The 22,026-nt window shown below is 42.5% G+C and overlaps 2 protein-coding genes across 2 annotated transcripts in view; one reads left to right on the top strand and one right to left on the bottom strand.

Moving 5' to 3' along the window:
• map4k5 (mitogen-activated protein kinase kinase kinase kinase 5) overlaps positions 1-12,543 on the bottom strand; it is a 29,451-nt gene extending 16,908 nt beyond the window's left edge. Inside the window, exons 1-13 of the mRNA XM_084438839.1 lie at positions 12,128-12,543; positions 11,131-11,407; positions 8,758-8,815; positions 5,333-5,423; positions 4,499-4,563; positions 4,218-4,273; positions 4,062-4,109; positions 3,369-3,411; positions 3,207-3,279; positions 2,870-3,001; positions 2,611-2,673; positions 2,412-2,493; positions 150-266 (exon numbers count right to left, since the gene is read on the bottom strand). Of these exons, the coding sequence (XP_084294965.1) occupies positions 150-266; positions 2,412-2,493; positions 2,611-2,673; positions 2,870-3,001; positions 3,207-3,279; positions 3,369-3,411; positions 4,062-4,109; positions 4,218-4,273; positions 4,499-4,563; positions 5,333-5,423; positions 8,758-8,815; positions 11,131-11,238 (936 nt within the window). The 5' untranslated portion in view covers positions 11,239-11,407; positions 12,128-12,543. The remainder of the gene's footprint in view (positions 1-149; positions 267-2,411; positions 2,494-2,610; positions 2,674-2,869; positions 3,002-3,206; positions 3,280-3,368; positions 3,412-4,061; positions 4,110-4,217; positions 4,274-4,498; positions 4,564-5,332; positions 5,424-8,757; positions 8,816-11,130; positions 11,408-12,127) is intronic.
• Positions 12,544-13,035: 492 nt separating this feature from the next.
• On the top strand, positions 13,036-18,463 carry atl1 (atlastin GTPase 1; the record flags this gene model as incomplete). Its single annotated transcript, XM_084438951.1, has 14 exons — positions 13,036-13,072; positions 14,580-14,830; positions 15,169-15,303; positions 15,416-15,520; positions 15,641-15,691; positions 16,313-16,369; positions 16,594-16,686; positions 16,782-16,920; positions 17,042-17,169; positions 17,298-17,354; positions 17,428-17,499; positions 17,610-18,041; positions 18,247-18,261; positions 18,350-18,463. 14 exons carry the CDS (start codon positions 13,036-13,038, stop codon positions 18,461-18,463), a joined length of 1,686 nt encoding a protein of 561 aa, XP_084295077.1.
• Positions 18,464-22,026: the final 3,563 nt, after the last annotated feature.

Below are 22,026 nucleotides of genomic sequence, written 5' to 3'. Positions count from 1 at the left end.
GTTGTGTGTTGGCACCCGCCACATCAACCTCAGCATGCTATTGTTATCGAGCCCTTGTCCCCCCTAGACCATGGGGGTCATAACAACCCCACAAAGCAGTTCAACTGTAGTAAAACAACCAGAGGGATGTGGATGCTGTAGGCGAATACCTCAAGGTCGTCATCGTCCACCTCGCTGAAGTGCTGATGATTGTCAGGGTTGTTCATCTTATCCAGGAGTTCCATAGCTAGTCTCCTAGTCAGCCCTGTCTGGCCCACAAACATATGCTGCAACAGAAACCGCAGGATCAGTATGGAGTCTAATCAGTCAATATATGATGTCAAACTTTCACATCTCCTAAGAGGGATCAGGGGCATAGCGTAACACAGCAATTAACCAACAATTAATAATTAAAGTGTTCCAGACCATGAGGTTAACAGTCCTGCTCTAAGACCCCGATTACAGTACTACGTTTGCGCCTAGCAATTACACTACAACAGCCAAAACGAAGCTCAAACCCGGATGCAGATAGATATGGCCGGAGCTACGTTTTGGAGGTCGAAATCCAGAGCTGCGAGAAGTTCTAGTGTAATAGGCAGATCCGGAGGCTTTTGTGAAAAAAATAGGAATAAGGCTACACTGTAATGCTGTGTTCACTTCACATTAAACCAATCAAACAGGTGATTTACGAGTTTGAGTTATATAGTAGCCTATCTTAGTGGATACAATAGTTAATATACATTTGGAAATAAGAATAACAGGAGTCCTGCAAAAAAGGGTAAGTGGATTATAATGTAGGATATAACTTAAAACTGTATTCAATGTTTAACCTACAGGTTCCCCCAAAAATGTAGACATTTCAAATCATTACGAAAACAAGAGTAAACACTTCAAATTATAATATTCTGTAACTGGAAAAAAGTTTAAAAGCCTTTATTGAGATATGCCGCTATATGCGAGGGTAGGCTCCCCAGCTCAGTTTGTGTTCCCGACCAAATAGCTCCTTCATCACACCTGTCTGAACTTCCCAGCACTCCTGCCCTTTTCTTTTTGAATAATATTCTCTATTCAATAATCTAATTCAGTCCAAATTGTTACGGCTCCGCCTCCGCCTGGGCGCTCTCCAGCTCCCACCACCGTTCCCGCAGCATGCACGCCACGGCCTTCCACTTCAGCGCGCGCTCTGCGCGCCCTCCGACGTAATCACCCCCGCACACCTGAAGACGGTTCTGCTAACCAGCTCCGAGGGCGCGGCTCACCTGCTGCCACTAATCATCCAATCACCTCCCCTATAAGAACCCGGTCTTCCCAATGTTCGTCGCCAGTTCTTCCCTAAGATTCCTTGTGGCAAGTTGTGGTTTTCTAAATTCCCGTGCTAGTAGTTATCATAGTTGTTTTTTTCCGTGTTACTCATTCTACTCTCCACTCCTCCAGATTCCGGTTTGTTTGCTGCTCTTTCCCTGGACTGACACACGGCTTCCCCGACCCATTCTCCCCGGACCTCGACCACGGCTTGGATTACGTTTTCTGGACATTGTGTCGATCGATTGACCCCTGCCTGAACTTGACTACCCTTTGCCTTGCCCTCTGTACCGTCGCTATTGTATTAAACCGCCCTCTGGGCTTGGAACTGTCCGTCTGTGTCCGTGGTCCTGCGTTTGGGTCAGCTAGCCAACCAGCCCCCTTACACAATTGTTCTAATATATAGTCCTTATAATCGGTTTATTTTATGTCCTTCATCCATTCCCTCACGTTATAGCTCCCATATGAGAGGTAGGCTATTGAATGGGTTTGTCAGCAATCCTAATCTGTAATCATTGAACAATAGCCTAGAATTGGTTTGTTCCCATGTGAGTCATTGATCAAAAATCAAAATAGGAATTGGATATGGAGTTTGGATAACTGGAAAAAATGAAAAGAGGAACTTAGGAAGATGGGAGGCCCGTCTGTGGATGACCCAATGATGTGGTGAGCCAACTATGGAGATGGAAATGTATTTGTTGGTTACTGTTGCCGTGGGTTGGATGGCTTGACAGCTGCATTTTAAACTCACAACATTATAGACTATGCTACTAGCCAAGAAAAATATACCCTTGATTGCTGTAGCTCAAACTCGTAAATCACCTGTTTGATGTGCTCTTTAATGGTGGTGTGATATGCGTTTGCAATTTCGTGTGTAATCGCGGATCGTTTTCCCCATTCAAAAACGTAGCCATGGACCTCCACGCTAGTGTAATCCAGGCCTAAGAATTGCACTGCATTAATGATTCTGAAAGTAGAATCATCTTCATGATCTGTATTAATGATTCTGAAAATAGAATGATCATGATTTTTCCCCCCACATACTATGTATGTACTACCACTATGTCGTATGTATTGCACTACTGTATATGTAATGTATGGTGAAGCCATGACATTTGAGCCCTACTTACAGAGAGGAGCTTCTCTGCTGTAGGCCTCTTCTTAGGGTTCTTTGTCAGAGACACTTTGACAAAGTTGTGGAACGCTGTTGACCTGGAGGAAGAGCATTACTTTTACACTGAATTGCATGATATTCAATCTGATGTCTAGTGAATAAAACGTCTTTCTTCTTTAAAACTCAGTACTGAGTGTTAACCAACGTGCACTCACCATTTAGTTTTGTCTTTTAGCTTTGGAGGCTGAAAGCTGCTCTTTGACATCAGAAATAAGGCCCTGCAAAAACATCACGTTACAGTACTTGTCTAACCACATTCTGAAAACCTTTGCTGTGCAGACATGCTGTACTTTTGATTAACGACAGTAATCAAAAGATCAGATTATATTAACAGAATACAAACGCAGGAAGTTCCCCTAAGAACAAGGGCCAGAGGAAGCCTTGGTTAATGCGTCCGAGGAAATGGAGGAGTACCTCATTGGGTGTAGGTCGAACATGGGAGGCTGCAGCTCTGCCAGCTCTATAGAGGTGATGCCGACGGCCCAGATATCACACAGCTGGTTGTAGCCCCCGTTCTTCTCCACTGCTGCAACCTCTGGAGCCATCCTGCACAGATAAACACCAACATTCAATAGGAACATTTTACGTAATCCCTTCACTTTAAACATAGAATGCCCAGAGTGCACCGTGACGACAGCAGTAATATTCTAATCATGAACCCAAGGAAGAAAAGCTGCAGTTCCTGAACAACCGGCACCAAAACCTTTCACAAGCTCATTAGCTCGTTTTGAAAGGGAGAAAAAAGACTCACCAATAAGGTGTTCCGATAAAGGACTTCCTTTTGGCAATGGTTGCTGTTATTTTGGCTGCTACTCCAAAATCAGCTGGAACAAGGAGTGACAGGTCTTTTCAGATTATGTAATACACACAGGGCAGACAACAGTCTTTAGAACAGCGGAATAGCTCGGCTCACCTAGCTTCACATCCCCATTGTCTGTAAGAAGGATGTTGGCACCCTGCAGAAAATAAATAAGACATACTGGTATAATGATAGCATTCTCAAAACCTTAGAGCCATGCACGGCTTGTGGATTAGCACAACAATGCTCTGCAAAGCTCTCTAACAACTGAGCCAGAATGCTTTTTTATATCCACTGGGCTCATTGGTCCTTTTAGTAACAAAGAGGAATACATCACCATTTCTCACTAGTTTATTGTCAATGAAAAGGCTACTGTTACTAATTGATTTGTTAATCTCACACAAGTACTGTCATTCTTGAAGGGTACTGAGAAAGTCTATCTGGTGGTTATGACTGACAGTTCAGTCTGCTGGCATCCTGCAGCGAGGGAGCAGAGGAAACAGGAAGTTCTCTCTGTGTGTGGAGTTAAGCAGAGATAGGCCCAGCCCTGACCCACTGTGATAACACCACAGAGGAGAAACTGTGCATGCACACCAGGCATCAATCAGGTTCATGCTCAAAAACCGCTGCAAATGACGACATTGGTCACATGCATCCGTGCGAACACACAGCCCCAGCCATCCTTTTCCTGTGGCCCTAATTCACACCTCTGCAAACCTGACTGTGTCGCAGCATAGCTGTCAAAACGTTCACACGTTATTGAGAACATACAGTGACATTTTGGGAGATAAAGTAAAAACGTGGTACCTTTATGTCGCGGTGCATTTTGCCCTTGGTGTGCAGATACCCCAGACCCTGTGAATGGAATGATTGTACCATTGTGTCAAGGGTGAAATCGTAAAGTTAGAAAACATCCAGTTCAGAAAAGTTAAGGCACCTCCTGAAACAGAGAAGTGCAATTACCTGCAGAGTTTCTCTGCAGACGTAGGCTATCTGGAGCTCAGAGAGGGGGCCCGTCACTAGGAAAAGAAAAGAAGAAAACAGAGTGATAATAACAGAGGAAAATAAAGTGATAATAGTTTAAGTCATTCAGTTCATGCAGACAGGCCCAGGGCCAACTTAATCTGCAGCTGAATCTTTGCCAGCAGTGTGGTCAGACTGATAGGGGAGGATAAACAATAATAAACCATAATTTATGACTGCAATAACTGACCACAATATTGATAACATGGTGAACAACTCACCATGATAGATGTCCTGTAGAGACCCTCCGCCACAGTACTCCATACATATCCACAGCTTCTCTCGGCTGGTTGGAGGAGAGAGAGAGAGAGAGAGAGAGAGAGAGGAGAGAGAGAGAGAGAGAGAGAGAGAGAGAGGAAAAAGAGAGAGTGAGAGAGAGAGAGAGAGAGAGAGGAAAGTTAGGGTCCGGGAACGTGCATAGGTAGGCTAAGCTTTGTGAGTGAGTGCCATGAAGAATTTGGTTGATAGTCGAACATTTACTCGTTATGAAAACATGATGGGCATGGCAACCATGACATTCAATCCATTGGTCTGTTTTGTATTTAAGTTTTTTCCCCCCGCCTTGGGTGAGTTATGCAGACACTTATGCTAAGAGTTGTCTGACTTATACGTTATGAAACATACAGACAAGCCCTGCCTGCTGTGATAAGACGTACTCTCTTCTGACTAATGGCCATATTAAACAGATCAGAGGCTTTTATTCCCATTAAACCTGCTGGAGGTTCCAGACAGGGGGTGTGGGCAGGGGCCAGGAAGGGCTGCATTTCCTTGAAGACACAATCAGCCATAACACCAGTCACAACACACAGTCTCCATAAGAACACAAACACTGCCTCCTGGTCTTGAAGGGCACAGTCAACACCTCTCACGGGAGCTTGAGTCACACTTTCACACAGGTGTGACTAATGATGGCATGTAGTAAATAATGTGAGCTTCATGCAATGGCTGCTGGCTCTGAAGCCTGTGTGAAACAGCGTTCTTGACTTTCACATTACCTTTAAGAGTTACTTTCTGGAAATATCAAATATCTGCTGGTATTCAGAGTTGGCTCTTACCAGAGGTAGCTCCCAAAGTAGGCCACGATGTTGTGGTGCATGCATTCCTTCACCATGAAGATTTCCTGCTGTATAATGGAAAAGTCGTCCCCTTGAAGCAGAGAGAGAGAAATCACACACATACTCACAGAATCATATTTTCATTTTAGGAACAGAGAAGTTGAGGTAAGAGTAGGCCTAGTTCTATTAGCTTCTCCTAATGGCATCCTCCACATGTGAAGCCAACGTTAAAGCACGCTGCACACTGGAGAGTTTAAGAAAACTCAAAATCTTTCTCCCTTGTTTTGCCAAGCTCAAACCCACAGCACATAGTACTGTAGCTCATTCAATCGGGCTGACTGAATGCACAAACATGTCAAGAGCATGTAAATAATTACACTCATACCACTACATACGACTAGGCCTTGATGGCAGTGTATGACAAATAACGGAACCTAATAACTTTACAAATAAAGTTTTTAGGTTCCACACTGGACTGTTTCAGTTGAGGGTGCAGTTTAATACATCCTATCGGTAGGAAATAGAAGGCAAAAATATGCGAGGCCATCTGCTCTCAATTCAGCAGAGAGACGAGGCCCTGGCTGGAACACATTAACACACAAGTTTGAGATCAATCAGGACCTGCCTACTAACATCAGTCTTATCCCAGAGAGAGCACTATAAACTCTCAGTTTTCAGACAGCTGATCTGTTCTAGACAGAGCTCATCTCAGCTGTCAAGATGTCTCCGAGCTATACGTCAAAATTCATGATTTCCCTTTTTCAGAGGAGGACTTTTTTGGACCAATGAAACAAAAAGATGGGAAAAACAATCTGCCGGAAAGCGTTGGGGATCCAAGAGGACCATCTAAGGCGCTGCGCGTGTACGCAGTGTACCGTATGAGGAAGTCACTCTACAGCAGTCAGGCAGTCTGATTATCACAGTTACTGGTCATGGTGGTAAAGAGGAGTTGCACCAGGGTAATTCAGCTGGCATATGGATTGTAGAAGTCATATTATGGAATTTACGCTCGATGCACTTACTGTATAGGTAAAGGTAAAGCTGTGTGTAGCCTGTGTGGCCAATCAGTGTTAGCTGGGGAAATCGGCACAGCTTTAAATCCTCTTACTGTTACTTCTCTTGTCTCTCCTGCAAGGCCACTCCAAGCTCCTGTCTACTCTCTCCTTGGGGCTAGACAGGCCTGTCTGTTGGCCCAGGTCTTTCTATCCTATATATTCTAAAGAAGGCAGTCATCTTTCCACAAATAAGAGAACTATTCTCCCTGAGAAGTTTAGAAATTTAGGCCAAGGTGACAGAAATAAACTGTTTCTCTCCTATGCAGTATGTAGCTTGAGCAGTTTGAGGTGCTGATGCCAATTCGCCTTATTCACTTCAATACATGGGAGTGAATGCAGTTGACGGCTAACTATGGCTCATTCACTCCCATGTATTTCCAAACGCGAAAACAACGGCAGTGAAAAACAATCGGAGTCTGGTTTGTAACCCCGATAGTGTATTCAGCCTGTTATTTTGACTATTTTGGTTCTTGAAGTGGTGTTTTTACAGTGAACTTTTAACATTGAAGTCAACGGGCACTTCCGCATCCGCACCACCAATTACGTCAGTCTGAGCTGAAGTGAATAAGGCGAATTGGAGATCTAGGCCAGCCCAGTGCATCCCCTGACAACCACAGTCTCAAAAATGTATTGTTTCCATAGCGATGAGCTGTTGGGCTGTGCCATCTCAGTTATGCAGCAAATATGGGACGGTGAGCCACAAAAATGTGAGGGGTGACAATTGAAAAACAAAACAGGGCCCCCACAATCTTCTCGAGTTGAAATGAAATCTCAAAGCCCGGCCACTTCCTCTCAGAACGAGCACTTCCCTCTGCATCAGAGACACCAGCCCTGCACGGAGGGAGACTTCTGTTTTTCTTTTTTAAGATGGAGTGTGAATGTGCATCATATGGTGTTCAAGTTCAATATGTAGTAGTGTGGAGATTGAAGTTAACTTGAGGAACGCCAAAGGTCAATAGTCATAACTCTCTCTCTAGGACTGACTTTCACATTGAAGTAATCCATCAACCTCAACACTCAAAACAGCAAACACCATACATACATATTGATTTAATGGCTAAGGGAGACAGGTCAACACCTAAATGAGAGGGATGATTCTCTAAGCAGGGCCTGTGTACCCACCCAGGAGACTCTACAGGGTGAGGACCAAACCACTCCCAGCTACCAGGCAACCCTGTGGTCATGCCTGTGACACTCCTGGTCTAACCAGTTTGATTCCACTGGGGCACAGGTGTTTACCTGTCTCTGGTGTGAGGAGGGTGGAAATAACAGAATCCTGTTAAAACAGGATGCCATGAGCTGCACTACTCGTAGTAGGGCTGCACGATTATGACTAAAAATAGTAATTGCGATTATTTGCTTCAAAATGGTAATTGTGATTAATAATTGTGATTAATATGTAATATTAATATATAATAACCAAAATGCTCCCAAATCACGGACGTTGATCCCTTTCTTGCTACTAACTCACTGACCTCGTTTTCGCTCATTTTTTCACTACTCACGGCTGCAGGTACTCTTGTGACACTTGTCTTGACCTACTGCTATCTGTCTTCTCAGTGAAATTGCTGCGCACAGCGCACTCAGCGGGAACGCATGTGATTGGTCAGACAGCATAAGCACCTGTGATTTGACCGTGTAGTCCTAGCACCCTCAATTCAAAGCAAAATTATTAATTACATTAATTGCGGCCTTTTGCGATTAGTTAATCGCGGAGGTCATAATCGCGATTTCGATTAATTCACGATTAATTGTGCAGCCCTAACTCGTAGTCTGGAACATTTGAAGGAATAAAAGCTTTACATTACGTGCACCTTCTGATTTGCCTGCTTCAACAAACAATACATCATAATCCCACTCTCTTCTAGAATATTCTTAATCAGGGGGCCTCTGGTGAAAGATTAGTGTTTATTTTTCATCTGACCATATTAGACAGATGATTTTGAGCTTGCAACACTGACAGTGAGGAATGTGTACTGTGGATGCATACTAGGTGTGTGAACCAGTAAAACCAGAGAGGTAAATATGTAGTGAAGGTGGGCTTCAAACAGAACACATGAACACACCCACAGAACCATCAACGAAAACAGAGGTACTTTGAATGAAGGAGAAAACCTCCAGAAGAAAGCTTGACTGTTAATCAGCCAGGCTTTTGTCTGGGTGGGCCGCTGGAGGTACAAAGCCCTGGTAATCCCACTAATCTGGATCACATAAACACTGATGTGTGTCACTGGGTCATCAATTGAAAAGCCAGTCCAGCGCACAGGCAGGCAGACCCCCATCACTACCTGAGAGTAGAACTTAAGTTATGACACATGATAAATCCATTGTTGTAACTTAAATACAAGGGAAGACAGTGGTTAGACTCACCTGGTTCCAGTTTGATAATCTTAACAGCAGCCAGCTCTCCTGTTTGTATGTTTCGAGCCTGAAATCAAAAGAGAACGATTCTGAGAAATGGCTAATATTTCAAGCAAAGGGGAGAAAGCAAAGGTGTCACACCGAGAACAGAATCAGGGCATTAAATTCAGTGACAACTCATGCCATTAACCCTTTCTCTTGACAACTGCTAGATGGATGGCTGTCAGGCACTACTGCATTTATAGTGATGTTTAACACAAAAAATAGTATATTCACTAAAACAAGACACGATTGCACACGTAAAGGTATTTTTCATTTGTTTACCTATGCATTTATAGAATACATATTCTGGGTTGAATCACATTATCCTGTTGTTACATTCCTATCCATAAGCCCTACTAGATGCAACTAACTGAGATCCTCAAAAACTGGCAACACAACTAAAGGCTATTAGGTCATGAAATTTCCATCTGGAAGGGCGTGTTTAGCCTGAAATCCAGGTCATAACAGTAGCAACAGACGTGGGAGTGACCAGACTGACGAGTCACTCGTAAACCATGAACCCTGGAGCTTGTCCACCTTTCAACATAGTGATAAACAACAGTACCTCATACAGAGTTTGAGGCAAGAGTATTCAGCCAATAAAAAGCATGCAATGTTTTGTATTGAACTCTCAGACACAGATTTGAATCTAGTCCCCCAGTACATGTGAGCCTGTCAACTCAAATCAAACTACCTAATGAATAAGGTTCGTCTAAGGAGCAGTCAGTGTGTTTATGTTTACATTCCTTAATGGACTTCGCCAAGACCTGGCAAAAAGACAACCCAAATGTCCAACACACAGACATTATTCAATTCAAACCGGTTCTACAGTATGTATAACTGGCCTAAATATTGGACAGAGCAGGCTTCAAACTTAAAGGGACGGAGTCCTGCTTGCTGCATCCATCCAAGATCAATCCCTGGGTCGAATTGGAGGAGGCCGGTGTCTGCTCTCTGTGTCATGAAATAGTTATTGATTGATCCGAAAGGATAAAAATGTTCAAATTGTTTCCAAGATGGCGAAGATTACACCTAGACGGTGCCGTGTTTGGCTGCTATGGCGCATTTGTGCGCTCTGTTCTTTGCACTGTCCTGTCTCATCCCTGCACCCTGTCCAAATGTTGGCTCCATGTTATGCACCACGACCAAAAGCAAATTCCTAGGATGTTGTAAAACTGCATGGCAATAAACAAATTCGGATTCTCAACAAAACTGACACAATTGATTTTCTTATTCGTACTCATTGTATTCCTATCAGGGAAACAAAGATGCTCAAGACATAGGAATCAATGACAGGCCTATGTTCAATGTCAGAAGTGTTAAGTCAAGTATAGTGTGCATAGCAGACCAAAGCCATGGGTAGGATTTTTTATTTGTATTTTATTTTAAGTATTTCCGCTGTCAGTATAGCGATGAACACACCCATACTGAATGCATGTTTAGACAGGAGCCTGATCGTATTTCACTCTGCCGCAGTCCTGGGCTTGCGTGCTCTGGGAGAATACCAGGCGCTGCATTCCACCATGGCCTTGGGGGGGGGTTACCAGAGACTGCTTTGTAAGGCAAAGGCATGACAGACAGGCCGATTTGACGATGACTGGTAGGATCGAATTGTTCACCTAGTTATCCATAGCAAATACCTGAGTAGACAAGTTCCACACTGACATAACACCTATGGCCAACACTTCAACTGTGTAATAACTTGTCTTGTTATCTTACACATTTCATTGTACAAGGTACCCATATCTTGTCTATATGACAAATAACCTTGAACTAATACAAGTGGGCACAGGATCAGTTTAAGTTATAAATCTGTGTAATAATCAAAAGGGCATAGTTATGTTAGAGTAAAGCTATTGTCCCCACAAACCACCTTACTTCTCTAGCACATATTCTATAAATGTAACGATGGAGGAGGGGTGGGAGTACAAAGCTTCATCACATGGGTTAGGCCTGGGGTAACAGTTGCATCCTATGAGAACCATAAATGAGAGAAGGAATACAACAGGAGAGGGGCTGATATGATACAGGTACATGAACCAGGAAAAATATAATTATCCGTCCAATCAGTGAGGACTTGTTCAGACACTTACTCATTCAAAATAACTTAAGGATACTGTGAGAACTGTCACCTCATACCAATCTAACGATCTGTTACTCCAGTCATTGTATTGTTACAAGCAACTGTATAAATGTAGAATATTACACAAAAGTTAAGGTCCCTTTCCTGGACATATGGAGAGATGTTATTAGACATCAAGACCCTTTGAGAATGTGTATTGCTGGTCCACTCTTATTTGTGTTTCTTTTCGGTAGTTGTAGAGAGTAGCTAGAAAATACCTTGTACACGTCTCCATACGTTCCGCTTCCCACTCGCTGAATCAGCTCGAAGTCCTGCTGTGGATTTTTTCGTTGGATTTCACCACTTGGTCGGGGAAAGACTTCCATGACAGCTGGCTGGCTCACTAGATAGCTCGTTAAAACCAACTGCCCTTTACATTTAGCTAAAGCAGATACATATGATTTAACTAATGATGTGAAAGTCAAAATGGGATAACTTTTTGATTGTCTAAAGTTACGAAGATGCTGCTTCAAAGTATGGCCTCTTGTCCATTTCCTGTGGTTGAGACAGACAGACAAGGAGATTAGCTTATTGTAATATAATATCCAGCCAAGGCAAGTGATAGCTACATATCTAGAGTAGCTAGCAGTTCAGCAATGGCTATGCGATTTCAATGATGACAATAAGAGTACATGTACTTGTAAATTAATGACTAACATTATCCCATCGTTAGCTAGATTAATTGACCCATTCCTGCAGCGCTAGCGCTAGCTAGCCAGACGAGCTTGTGCACTTCTGTAATGCAACTGAAATCGAGGAAATGGAATGCATGAGTTGATGCCATATCTAGCAAACTATACCTGTTGCCAATCAACTAGCTAGTTATAGCACTAGCTATATAGGTTGCAAACTCACCATCAAGTTAGCAACTAAGATAGTCAGCTAGACACGTTAACTAATTTTAGTGACGTTAGCACTAGTTTAGATAACTCGTTACTCTAACGTTACTCTAAATTACTCTACTATAGACTCACCGAATAACGACGTTGTTTCAAAATGTTAGATTCCTTTTAACAAGCAACTGATCGAATCTTTATTAGTACCTTGACAAGCTTTTATAAACTTTTTAGCTAGCTGGCGTTAGTGTTAGCCAGCTAGACGTTGTTATAGCTGCGAATTTAGCTAGCACTAGCTAACGTTAGACAGTGCTAACGTTAGCTGGTTACTACTAGCACCTAACGTTAGCACAGAATGATGAAGTTTAAATTAACCTACCTTTACACCATAGGCGCAATAAACCTATAATAAATACAGAGTATGTTCATTATAAAGCCTTAGATAATGTTATGGCGTCGAATAATTATCCCAAATAAATCCTTTGTTCTTCGTAGAAAGTGTAAACTTCAGTTGGCTATTGCAGTGCTAGCCAACGACGCCAGCTACCACTCAGTGCTCACTCAACTCTCGAGTCCAAGAAGACCCCAGTCTAGTCTCAACAACAACGGCAAACGTTGCAGCTCGCTCGCCGGACAATGTCATATTTGTCTTGTTAACACAGCTTCTAAGTATTGCAGCTTTACAACTAAGAACTGTCCACGCGCTTTCTGTGCAGGAAAACGGCTATTCACTGCTGCACTAGAGTATCACAATGATTATACCAAAATGCCTGTTAAATCCAAACGCTGCCCATCACCGCCGAGCTGCTACCCACTGTACATCTGCCAGGGCATGTGGCTACTGTACATCAATCAGTACGCAAACACCGCCATCTACCGAAGGAAACGGAACACTGCCGCGTTGGTTTTTGTTTGTCATCTGTCACAGACCTTCAGTCATTGACGCACAGTAAAATAATATAGTTATGCACATATAGGGAATAGTTGCGAAATAGGCAATAGAAATAACCAAACGTGAATGGAGCGTGTCTCATACCAGGCATACACGGTCATGATTGTAAATTATTCTAAGAGAATGTCAGTCAGAAAAAAAGAAAAGAGAAAAACAGAAAACAACACTCCCTGGCGGCTCGTTCAAGTGCTGCAGATGGCTGAGGCTTCGTCCTCCCTTGAATAAGAGCATCCTTTGCTGTCGAAAGAAAAAACCCTCCCTGAACCTCCGTGTCTATCTATGACTGTCGATTAGGATCGTTTATTAACATCAAATAGAGGGCTAAAGACTGAATCATGGCGAGGAACCGAAAAGAGAACAGAGATAGCTGGGGTGAGTGCTATTTCTGTATGACTCGCCTGCATTGGGCACAGGCACCATGGGTGTATTTCACAAGATTCTCAGCAATGCAGCTGATCCGATATTTACAGCAGCATACATAGATGAGCAGTAGTTATTTATCGCATTAATTTGCAATGTAATTCTAATAATCATATATAGTTATTTCCCAATGCTTCATTTTTTTTCCAAATCGGCATGACACCCAAGCCTCAATCAGTAGGCCAGTATGTGTAACCACGGATTCTTTGAAATTATTGTCATACTACTAAGGATTAAGGAATGCACGAATTAAACTATGCTCGAGAAAACAATGTCAGACATTCATCATTAGTAACTTCACTACCATCAACATTATGATAACGACGATGACTGTGATGATTATGATAATGATGATCGTATGATCATCGTCATCATCAAGCTTGATCACTACACATCAAGATGAGAGCCATGTTAGCTCCTAAACAATGTATGTCTATGGGTAGGGAAAGACTGCTGCTAAAATGAAAATGCTGCTGCTCATCATGAAAGAGTTACATTGACCTAGTTAAAGTAGACAGCTAGGGCATCAGTGATTTCAAGCAGTTCACAAGCAGGATTACTGAGCAAACTGAGCATCACGTGTTGGGTATAGTCTGTCAGTTTAGATGCCCATTGCTGAGAAATAAATTACCTCAGACTTGTCCTAAAAACACCATAATAGTGTTTAAATTATTTGGAGTCTAGCTGCACTACGAATTTGAATAACCCAAATTCCCTTGTGCTTTTATGTCATTGTGGTGGCTCAATAAGACTTAGGCTACAGTTAGCCTCGTGAGACTGCTAGGTCAGGATGTTAACCTCTCACGAGGCTAACATACAGTAGCTTTTGTTGTTGACTGATTTCCTACAAGTACTGAATTAGACCATTCTGGGGTAGAATTGATGCTGATTATAAAGCAGAGTGCTCCTTGTTTGCTCTCCTCCTGAACAAAGATATCTTATCTTAAAATGTCACTGCAATCAGACGGAAAACAACCCTACAATCATTTACGCTCCTCTTTTCCCTGCAAGTGCACTGGGATTTTTCGGCCTGCACTGCTTGAGCTCAGCTAAGGCCTGAGCCTCCCGAGACGTGCTAACAGACAGACTGAGTCACACTGCCAGGAAAGCTCCCAATAGACACGCCATCCTCTGATGTGAACCCAGAGTTAAAATGAATCATTACTGGACTTTACTTTAACCATATGATGACATCTATTGACCCTTGAGTGCTTGTTCTGTTGCTTAGTGAGAGGATTGAATTACTGAAAAGTAAGTTAAGCCAATATGTGTCATTATTATATTATAGCAGACTTTTAATTGAACAAAAATATTTAGTCTCATCATTATTATTTTGTGACGATTATTTTGTGGTGGAAGACAGTCAGGAACACAAGCTTGAATGAGGGGGTGCCCTCCTTTTTTGAAGTGGTATATACTGCAACAGTATGCATTCATGCTTTATTTTGTGTTGTGCCAGGGTCTTTCACTGATAAAGGTGCTTATGACTGGAGTTCAGAGGAGGAGGAGCCTGACGGACGAGCAAGGCCAGTTCAGGTGCTGGTTGTCAAGGACGACCATACGTTTGAGCTGGATGAGGTGGCGCTGAGCCGCATCCTGTTGGCAGAGGACGTGAGGGACCGGGAGGTGGTGGCCATATCTGTGGCTGGGGCTTTCCGGAAGGGCAAATCCTTCCTCATGGACTTCATGCTGCGCTACATGTACAACCAGGTGAGGCCGTCGTCTCTCTCACAGATCTTGTTTGGCTTTCAGATTTGTTAAGCTTGACCTGACCTGTGGTGACCCATCTCACAAGAGGTACCTGTACATGTACAGGAGTGTGTCTTAGTGACAGAAATAGAATGGACGAAATAATCTGTGTGAAACATTCAGTAGATGAGTATTATTGTTACATTATCAGACCTTGACAAATTTATTAGTTATCTTCTTCTTATTATTATTATCATTATTATTATTAGTAGTAGTAGTAGTTTATTTTTATTTTATATTTTAATTATTGTTATTTTGCTTATTTTCTTGTTCTTCTTGTTTGCACTCTATGTGTTCAGGCATCTGAAGAGTGGCTGGGGGAGCCTGAGGAGCCCCTAACTGGCTTCTCTTGGAGAGGAGGGTCAGAGAGAGAGACCACAGGTATTCAGATCTGGAGTGAAGTCTTTCTGGTGGACAAGCCAGATGGAAGAAAGGTAGGGCTTTAGCCTTTTCCACATTTCAATCAGATATAGTAAGCTCTATGTGAGCTCTTGGTGAAAGAAATCATTTGATTGCTTTAAGAATGGCTTATCTCTCGTTCCTCAGGTGGCAGTTTTGCTAATGGACACTCAGGGCACCTTTGACAGCCAATCAACGCTGAGAGATTCAGCAACTGTGTTTGCACTAAGCACCATGATCAGCTCCATGCAGGTATGACAGCTTTGTCCTCCCTAGTGGAATTTTGGCCAAACATTAGAGAGTGAAGTGGCACAGAGATAATAGCAACTGGCGCTCACCAGGACAGTGTTTGATTGCCTTCTCATTTCCCAGGTGTACAACATCTCACAGAATGTACAAGAGGATGACCTTCAGCACCTGCAGGTACACCAGTTGTTTGCATCACAACGGTTGATTCACACTAATGCCGGGCTCACACAATAGGATTGTTGGGCTGATTTATCCCTGATTCGCCCCTCCCAACAATCGAAGGAGAAATTTGGTCTGGAACATTGGTCGGTACTGATGTTCGGCCCAGATTATCTTGTAATATGAGGGGATTACAGATCCAACCTTAAATCTCCTGATCGTCTTGCAAACCCATTGGGGCGGCCCTGAGAATATCAAATTTGTTTGATATTTTGATTATTACGTCACTACTTTACAAGAGACAGCAGTGGTTTGTTGCTCCCTCGGGCACGATAATATCCTGTAGTGTGCGATGAGCCATTATCTTCGAATCTTGTAGTGTGTGCTTGTTTGTGATTCCAGAGAAGAACATCTGTTAAGATTCTCCTTATGTGAGTGATGCAACCCGATTTTAAAATCGGCTAGGATTTTAAATATCCTGTAGTGTGAGCCCGGCATAAAGATGAATCTGTAAGAATTAATTGTTCTTCCTGACATGTTTAATTACTTTTTTCACAAACATGCTATTGTGTACAATACAGTGTGATACTTTGTATATATCCCTTCTATGTAACCTGCTGTCTGGCCGTTTTGTAGCTCTTCACTGAATATGGCAGACTGGCTATGGAGGAGACGTTCCTTAAACCATTCCAGGTGACATTTTCCTTTCCTTCCTCTTTTCAAGAGAAAAATATGCTTTCGTAGCCTGTTGGAATCCCCCAGTACAGTCATTGTCATCAAATGTAGGCTACTGTCTTCTCAATGTAGGTGCTTAAAGGATGTGTTTTATGTGGTGTGTGGTATCTAAAATGGATGCCCACTGTTGTTATAGTACAAATGAGAGCCAGATGTGTTGATTTGAAAAATGTATCTTTCAGTCCATGATTTTCCTAGTCCGAGACTGGAGCTTTCCCTATGAGTTTTCTTATGGCCAGGAAGGAGGAATGAAGTTCCTTGAAAAGAGACTCAAGGTCAGACGTCACAGACATTAAACATCTCAGTGGTGATAACTTGCTAAGAAAACACACAATCAGGTTTGATTTGCCTGGATATTTATGTTTGGCAGATCTCAGAGAACCAGCATGAGGAGCTGCAGAATGTTCGTAAACACATCCACTCCTGCTTCACCAACATCTCCTGTTTCCTGATGCCCCACCCTGGCCTCAAAGTGGCTACTAACCCACACTTTGATGGCAGACTCAAAGGTACACATTTCAACCTTGTACTGTAACTGTAACTAGCCCTAACCCAGTCTTAAACCCTTCACCACATTCTCTATTGGTGTATACACCTCCCCTTGTCTGATGTTGTCTCCGACTTGTTCAGAGATCGACCGGGAGTTCCTCAACAACTTGCAGGTGTTAGTCCCCTGGCTACTGAGCCCTTCTAACCTGGACTTGAAGGAGATCAACGGAAGCAACATCACCTGCCGAGGCCTGCTGGAGTACTTCAAGGTCAGAGCAAAACTCGCTGTCAATCAATTCTACCAGGTTTTCACTGATACTGCTTAGGAAACACAGAAACTGCATTCCTCTGATTATATCTGAAAGCACATTTTAATGTTGAATCTTAATTTCTCCAGGCATACATCAAAATATACCAGGGCGAAGAGCTACCACACCCCAAATCCATGCTGCAGGTACATAGCATTCCCCTTATTTACAGCATTTCAGCACATTACATGACAAATAATACCATGTTGTTTTACCCAGGCCACAGCAGAGGCCAATAACCTGGCGGCAGTAGCAGCAGCTAAGGATCTGTACAACAAGAAAATGGAGCAGGTACTGTAAGAGACACTAGCTCCCACATAAGTGGTCTGGTAGTCATCTAATCTCCTATTTAGTGTTAGAGGGTATAATGAAATCGAACTCTCTTGTCCCTCTACATTTAGGTTTGTGGGGGAGACAGGCCGTTCCTGGCCCCCAGTGAGCTGCAGGCCAGGCATGGTGTCATCAGGGAAGAGGCCCTACAGGTGTTCCGGGGGGTGAAGAAGATGGGAGGCGAGGAGTTCAGCCGCCGCTACCTGCAGCAGCTGGAGGCAGAGATAGACGAGGTCTTCGTCCAGTACATCAAGCACAACGACTCCAAGAACATCTTCCATGCGGCACGCACCCCGGCCACGCTGTTCGTGGTCATCTTCATCATGTACGTGGCGGCGGGCATCACAGGCTTCGTGGGAGTGGACATCATCGCCAGCGTGTGTAACATGATCCTGGGCCTGGCTCTGATCACCCTTTGCACCTGGGCCTACATCCGCTACTCCGGGGAGTACCGTGAGCTGGGCGCTGTCATCGACCAGGTGGCTGGAGCACTCTGGGACCAGGTAACTCCACCAACCTACTCTGGCTAATTACTTTAGGCTAGGCATTCTGAACCACTAGGTGGCGACAGTCACACACATTAATCCCTAGGTGGCGACAGTCACACACATTGATAACCTGATGCAGAGGTGTGGAAATTATGTTCAACTGTGCCTGAAATGGGTTGTATTAAGAGTGTCTTTTCTTTTCCTCCATGGCTTACAACAGGGAAGCACAAATGAGGTAAGAGGGAGGAATTGATTCTGTATGCAATACCAGTGACAGCAATAATGAAAATTATCTTCCGGTACCATCTATTCGTTGTCTGCAGGCTTTCTACAAGCTGTACAATGCAGCTGCCAGCCACAGGCAGCTTTACCACCACGCCTTCCCTGGTCCCCAGATGGAAGAGGTCCCCGAGGAGCCAGAGAGGAGGAGGAACTGAAGAGGTGACATGAACACAGCAAGGATTTCTCGGTCACGCAAGTAGCATGATGGACAGAGAAGGGGGGAGGGGGGGGGGGGGGCGTAGGAACATCCTCACCCACTGGGCACTATTTTATTCTGGAAGGGTCCTGTTATGCATCACAATTTCAGGCCTAGAAGTGGACTAGGTAATGTTCATATAGGCACTGGCAGAGTATCACCTTGATTGCGGGACTGCCTTCAAACACCGGGTATCATGTATCATTGTTCCTCACTTTGAAAACATATTTAACTTTTCTGTCTGTGGGTAAAGCGTCTACACAAATACAGTACATTCAGCTGGAAAGGAGATGATGATGCAGTCATCCTACTGTACAAACTGCTGAAATCACATTTGGGAATACATCATCTGTCACTGAAAAGAAAAATTGACTTGATCTACAACATATTTGTGTTTATTTGTGCTGATTGTTATGTTTTATCAAGTTAAGTGCTGTTTATAAGGAACAACAAACCAAGCTAATAATTGTATAAATTGGCATAGATTTCATCAGCATGGTTTAGATCAGTGTCTACCATGTTTAAGGCTCTCAAATTATGTTGAGTCAGGTATATTTCTGAAAATCTAGGGCTTGTGCTTGTCCGGGACTTTTTGAGTTTGTATTTGATAGGTACTACGTGCCAATGTTGATGCAGATTCTTATGGGCCATATAGTTGAGGTATAAATCCTCTCATGTGTGTTTTAATTAGAGGATGTGGAGGGTGGTGTATGTGATCCATTGGCATTTAGGTCCAGTAAGCAGCTACTGTACCATGAGTGCACATGATGTCACAGTATCAAACATTTAGTCTGGAACAGAAAACATTGATGTTTGAAAATAGAGGGTATCTAGAGGGTAGTATCAATGAATAGTTTTGTGTCGGCATACACTTTGAAACAATAGCACTGGGTGGTCAGATGCAGGCAGAGAAGTTAGAGCATCAGGATAATACAGTTTATACACCATAGTTGACACATAGTTGACACAGCCAACTGTCTCACACTTCATACTCTGCTTGCACAGTTTCGTAAATGCACTATACAGAATCTATGATCCGTTTAATGTGTGTGGCCTTTTGAAAATGTGGTGGGTGGGAGGAAAATACATTTTGGGCCATTGCAGAGGAGGGAGAGTGAGACCATTACAGCGTACAGAGGAGGGAGAGTGAGACCATTGCAGTGTACAGAGGAGGGAGAGTGAGACCATTGTTGCGTTTCACATTGAATGTTCTGGCAGGTCCGTGGAATGTAGTTAACTGTTCCGTGGCTACTGAAGAACCAGTGGTAGGTGCCAGTCCGAACAGGGGGACTGGCTGGAAAGCTCTTGATAGATTTCCCCTCTGCATTCTTACATGCTACATCTGTTCATCCATCTGTTCATCTATCTGTCTGAACCACTGCATGGTTATCGAGGCCATCCCTGAAGAGCCAGTTTGGTGTCTCCAAAACAGCTTGTATTCGTAAACTAATGGCTTGTGTTGTTGAGAACGCTTTGTGTTTGCAAAAAGTATGTGGGCTTGGGGAACATCTGCTGCATTTGTAGATTGTATTTGTGTTGACATTTCGAAAAGCTCATTGTATATCTATATATGGATCATGGAATATTCACTGAACAATATCAAAATAAAACTGTTTTTTTTATTTGCCATATTGTTATCCATACCAGTGTAACCTCTAGGGTTACTATCATAGTTACCTTTCATACAGGTTGTCTGTAGGTTGACCAAAGAGGTTTGTACTGTAACAAGACACACAGCTGCACAGTTGTTCTCCATTGTCTTCCACAGTATGTAACATCATTCAAAGGCAACATGATCATCATTTTTAATAAATCTGCAAAAAAAAACATCTGGTGTCTTGAGTATCAATGTACTAAATGGTCATCAATAGGAATGGTGAACACTGTGAATCTGCCCAACTGGTGTTGTGTTCTACAAGACAAGCAAAATGTTCTGGTTCTCAATTCCATAGAAATATTGGTAGTCCAATAACAAACCATTTCAAAACAAGCTCAATAAGTTATGGATAGTTCAAAAGTCAATACTGTTACTGTAGCGGCAAATTATCTTACTTCTAAGCCACTTAGGTTGCTGAATAGTTAGAATTATTCTTGACTTGTGTCGATGCAATTACTTGAGTCACTTTTGCATTTTTCCCTTAGAATTGGTATCTTCACTTCTTAGCAGGCTAACGTTACTCACGAACCCAGGCCAGGCAGAGATGAACGCTGCATGGGTCTTTATTCACAAATCCAGAGAAATCCCAAAAATGTAACAGAAATGATCCCAGTAATCCTTATAAGCATTTGGCTTAAAACTACAAAATGCACGATGGACTACGGTAAAAAGCCTTTTCATTCTAAACTAGACAGCATCCTTCATTAACTAAATCCTTCCTCAACATATTTTTCTACCAAAATGTGCATGTGCAGTGAACAAATATAGAGGATTCTACAGCTCTAGCAAACAAAATAACATTTTAGAAATGAAATTATTGCTGAATTGTCAAGCCGAATATATCTAATAAATAACAACCAATGTTCTTAACCAAAATAATAAACCAAATATTTCAATGATACCTTTATATAAAATCAACTGAACTGTTATTCATAAGACATTGACTCTTACAGTTAGAAGTATAAAGGAATAGAAAGTAAACAATTTGTATTGTATAAAATGCACTTTCTGAAAAGTGTATTATTGCCCTCTCCAATGAGAGATTATGTGAACAATATTTAAATGTGTATACAGGTAGACCATATCTGAATTAAGAGGAAGAATAAGAAAAGACAATGGAGACAGTTTTAGGCTGTCCTTTTTATGGGCTTCTAAAAATGTGTTTTTCACAGCAGTTTATTGCTTTTGTCCTTTTTATCTGCATTCCATGAGATTAAATACAAACAAGTGACATAATGCTGAACAGATGTATTGTAGCTGTTCTTGCATAGCTACGGTCTCACCCAGAGAGCAGACAATGTCAGTCCATCAAAATATAAGACAAAAAAAATCTAGAGTACATCCACAGACCAAGAATAAGCAAAGAAAAATACAGTGCGATATTTTTTTGGCAAAAAATAATGCATATTGTGATTTTTTAAAGTGTTTTTCAGAGTTTCCAGTAGCTTATGTATGATCGATTATACAGATACAGATCCAAATATCACTGACTCAGTATGCTGGGAGCCTGAAGTTGCTCAAACCACTACATCAAGTAATGCTTCTTCCCAAGGTTTTTAAAATAAACACCTGATCCCTATCAAAACATCAATGTTCTTTTATAAGGTTTGTAGGATTGTCTTGTAAAGGATATGTCATAAAAAAAACAATACTGTACATCACTTTATTTTTGAGTGTAATGAAATATCAGGTTTAGGGTGTTACATATGCCAACCATAAAAAAATGATGAAGCAATCCACATGGAAACAAGAAAGGTGACGCTGCTTCTCACTCTCCCATTGAAAAAAAAAAGACAGAGCAGCTATTTTACATAACAAAAGAGAAGCCACTGTATAAGTGCTACTCCTTTGATGACAAGGCACGA

This window comes from Borostomias antarcticus (assembly GCF_949987555.1).
Source record: "Borostomias antarcticus genome assembly, chromosome: 5".
NCBI classification, from domain to species: domain Eukaryota; kingdom Metazoa; phylum Chordata; class Actinopteri; order Stomiiformes; family Stomiidae; genus Borostomias; species Borostomias antarcticus.
Note: the sequence above shows the minus strand (reverse complement) of the source record. Positions and strands in the feature narration are given on the sequence as shown.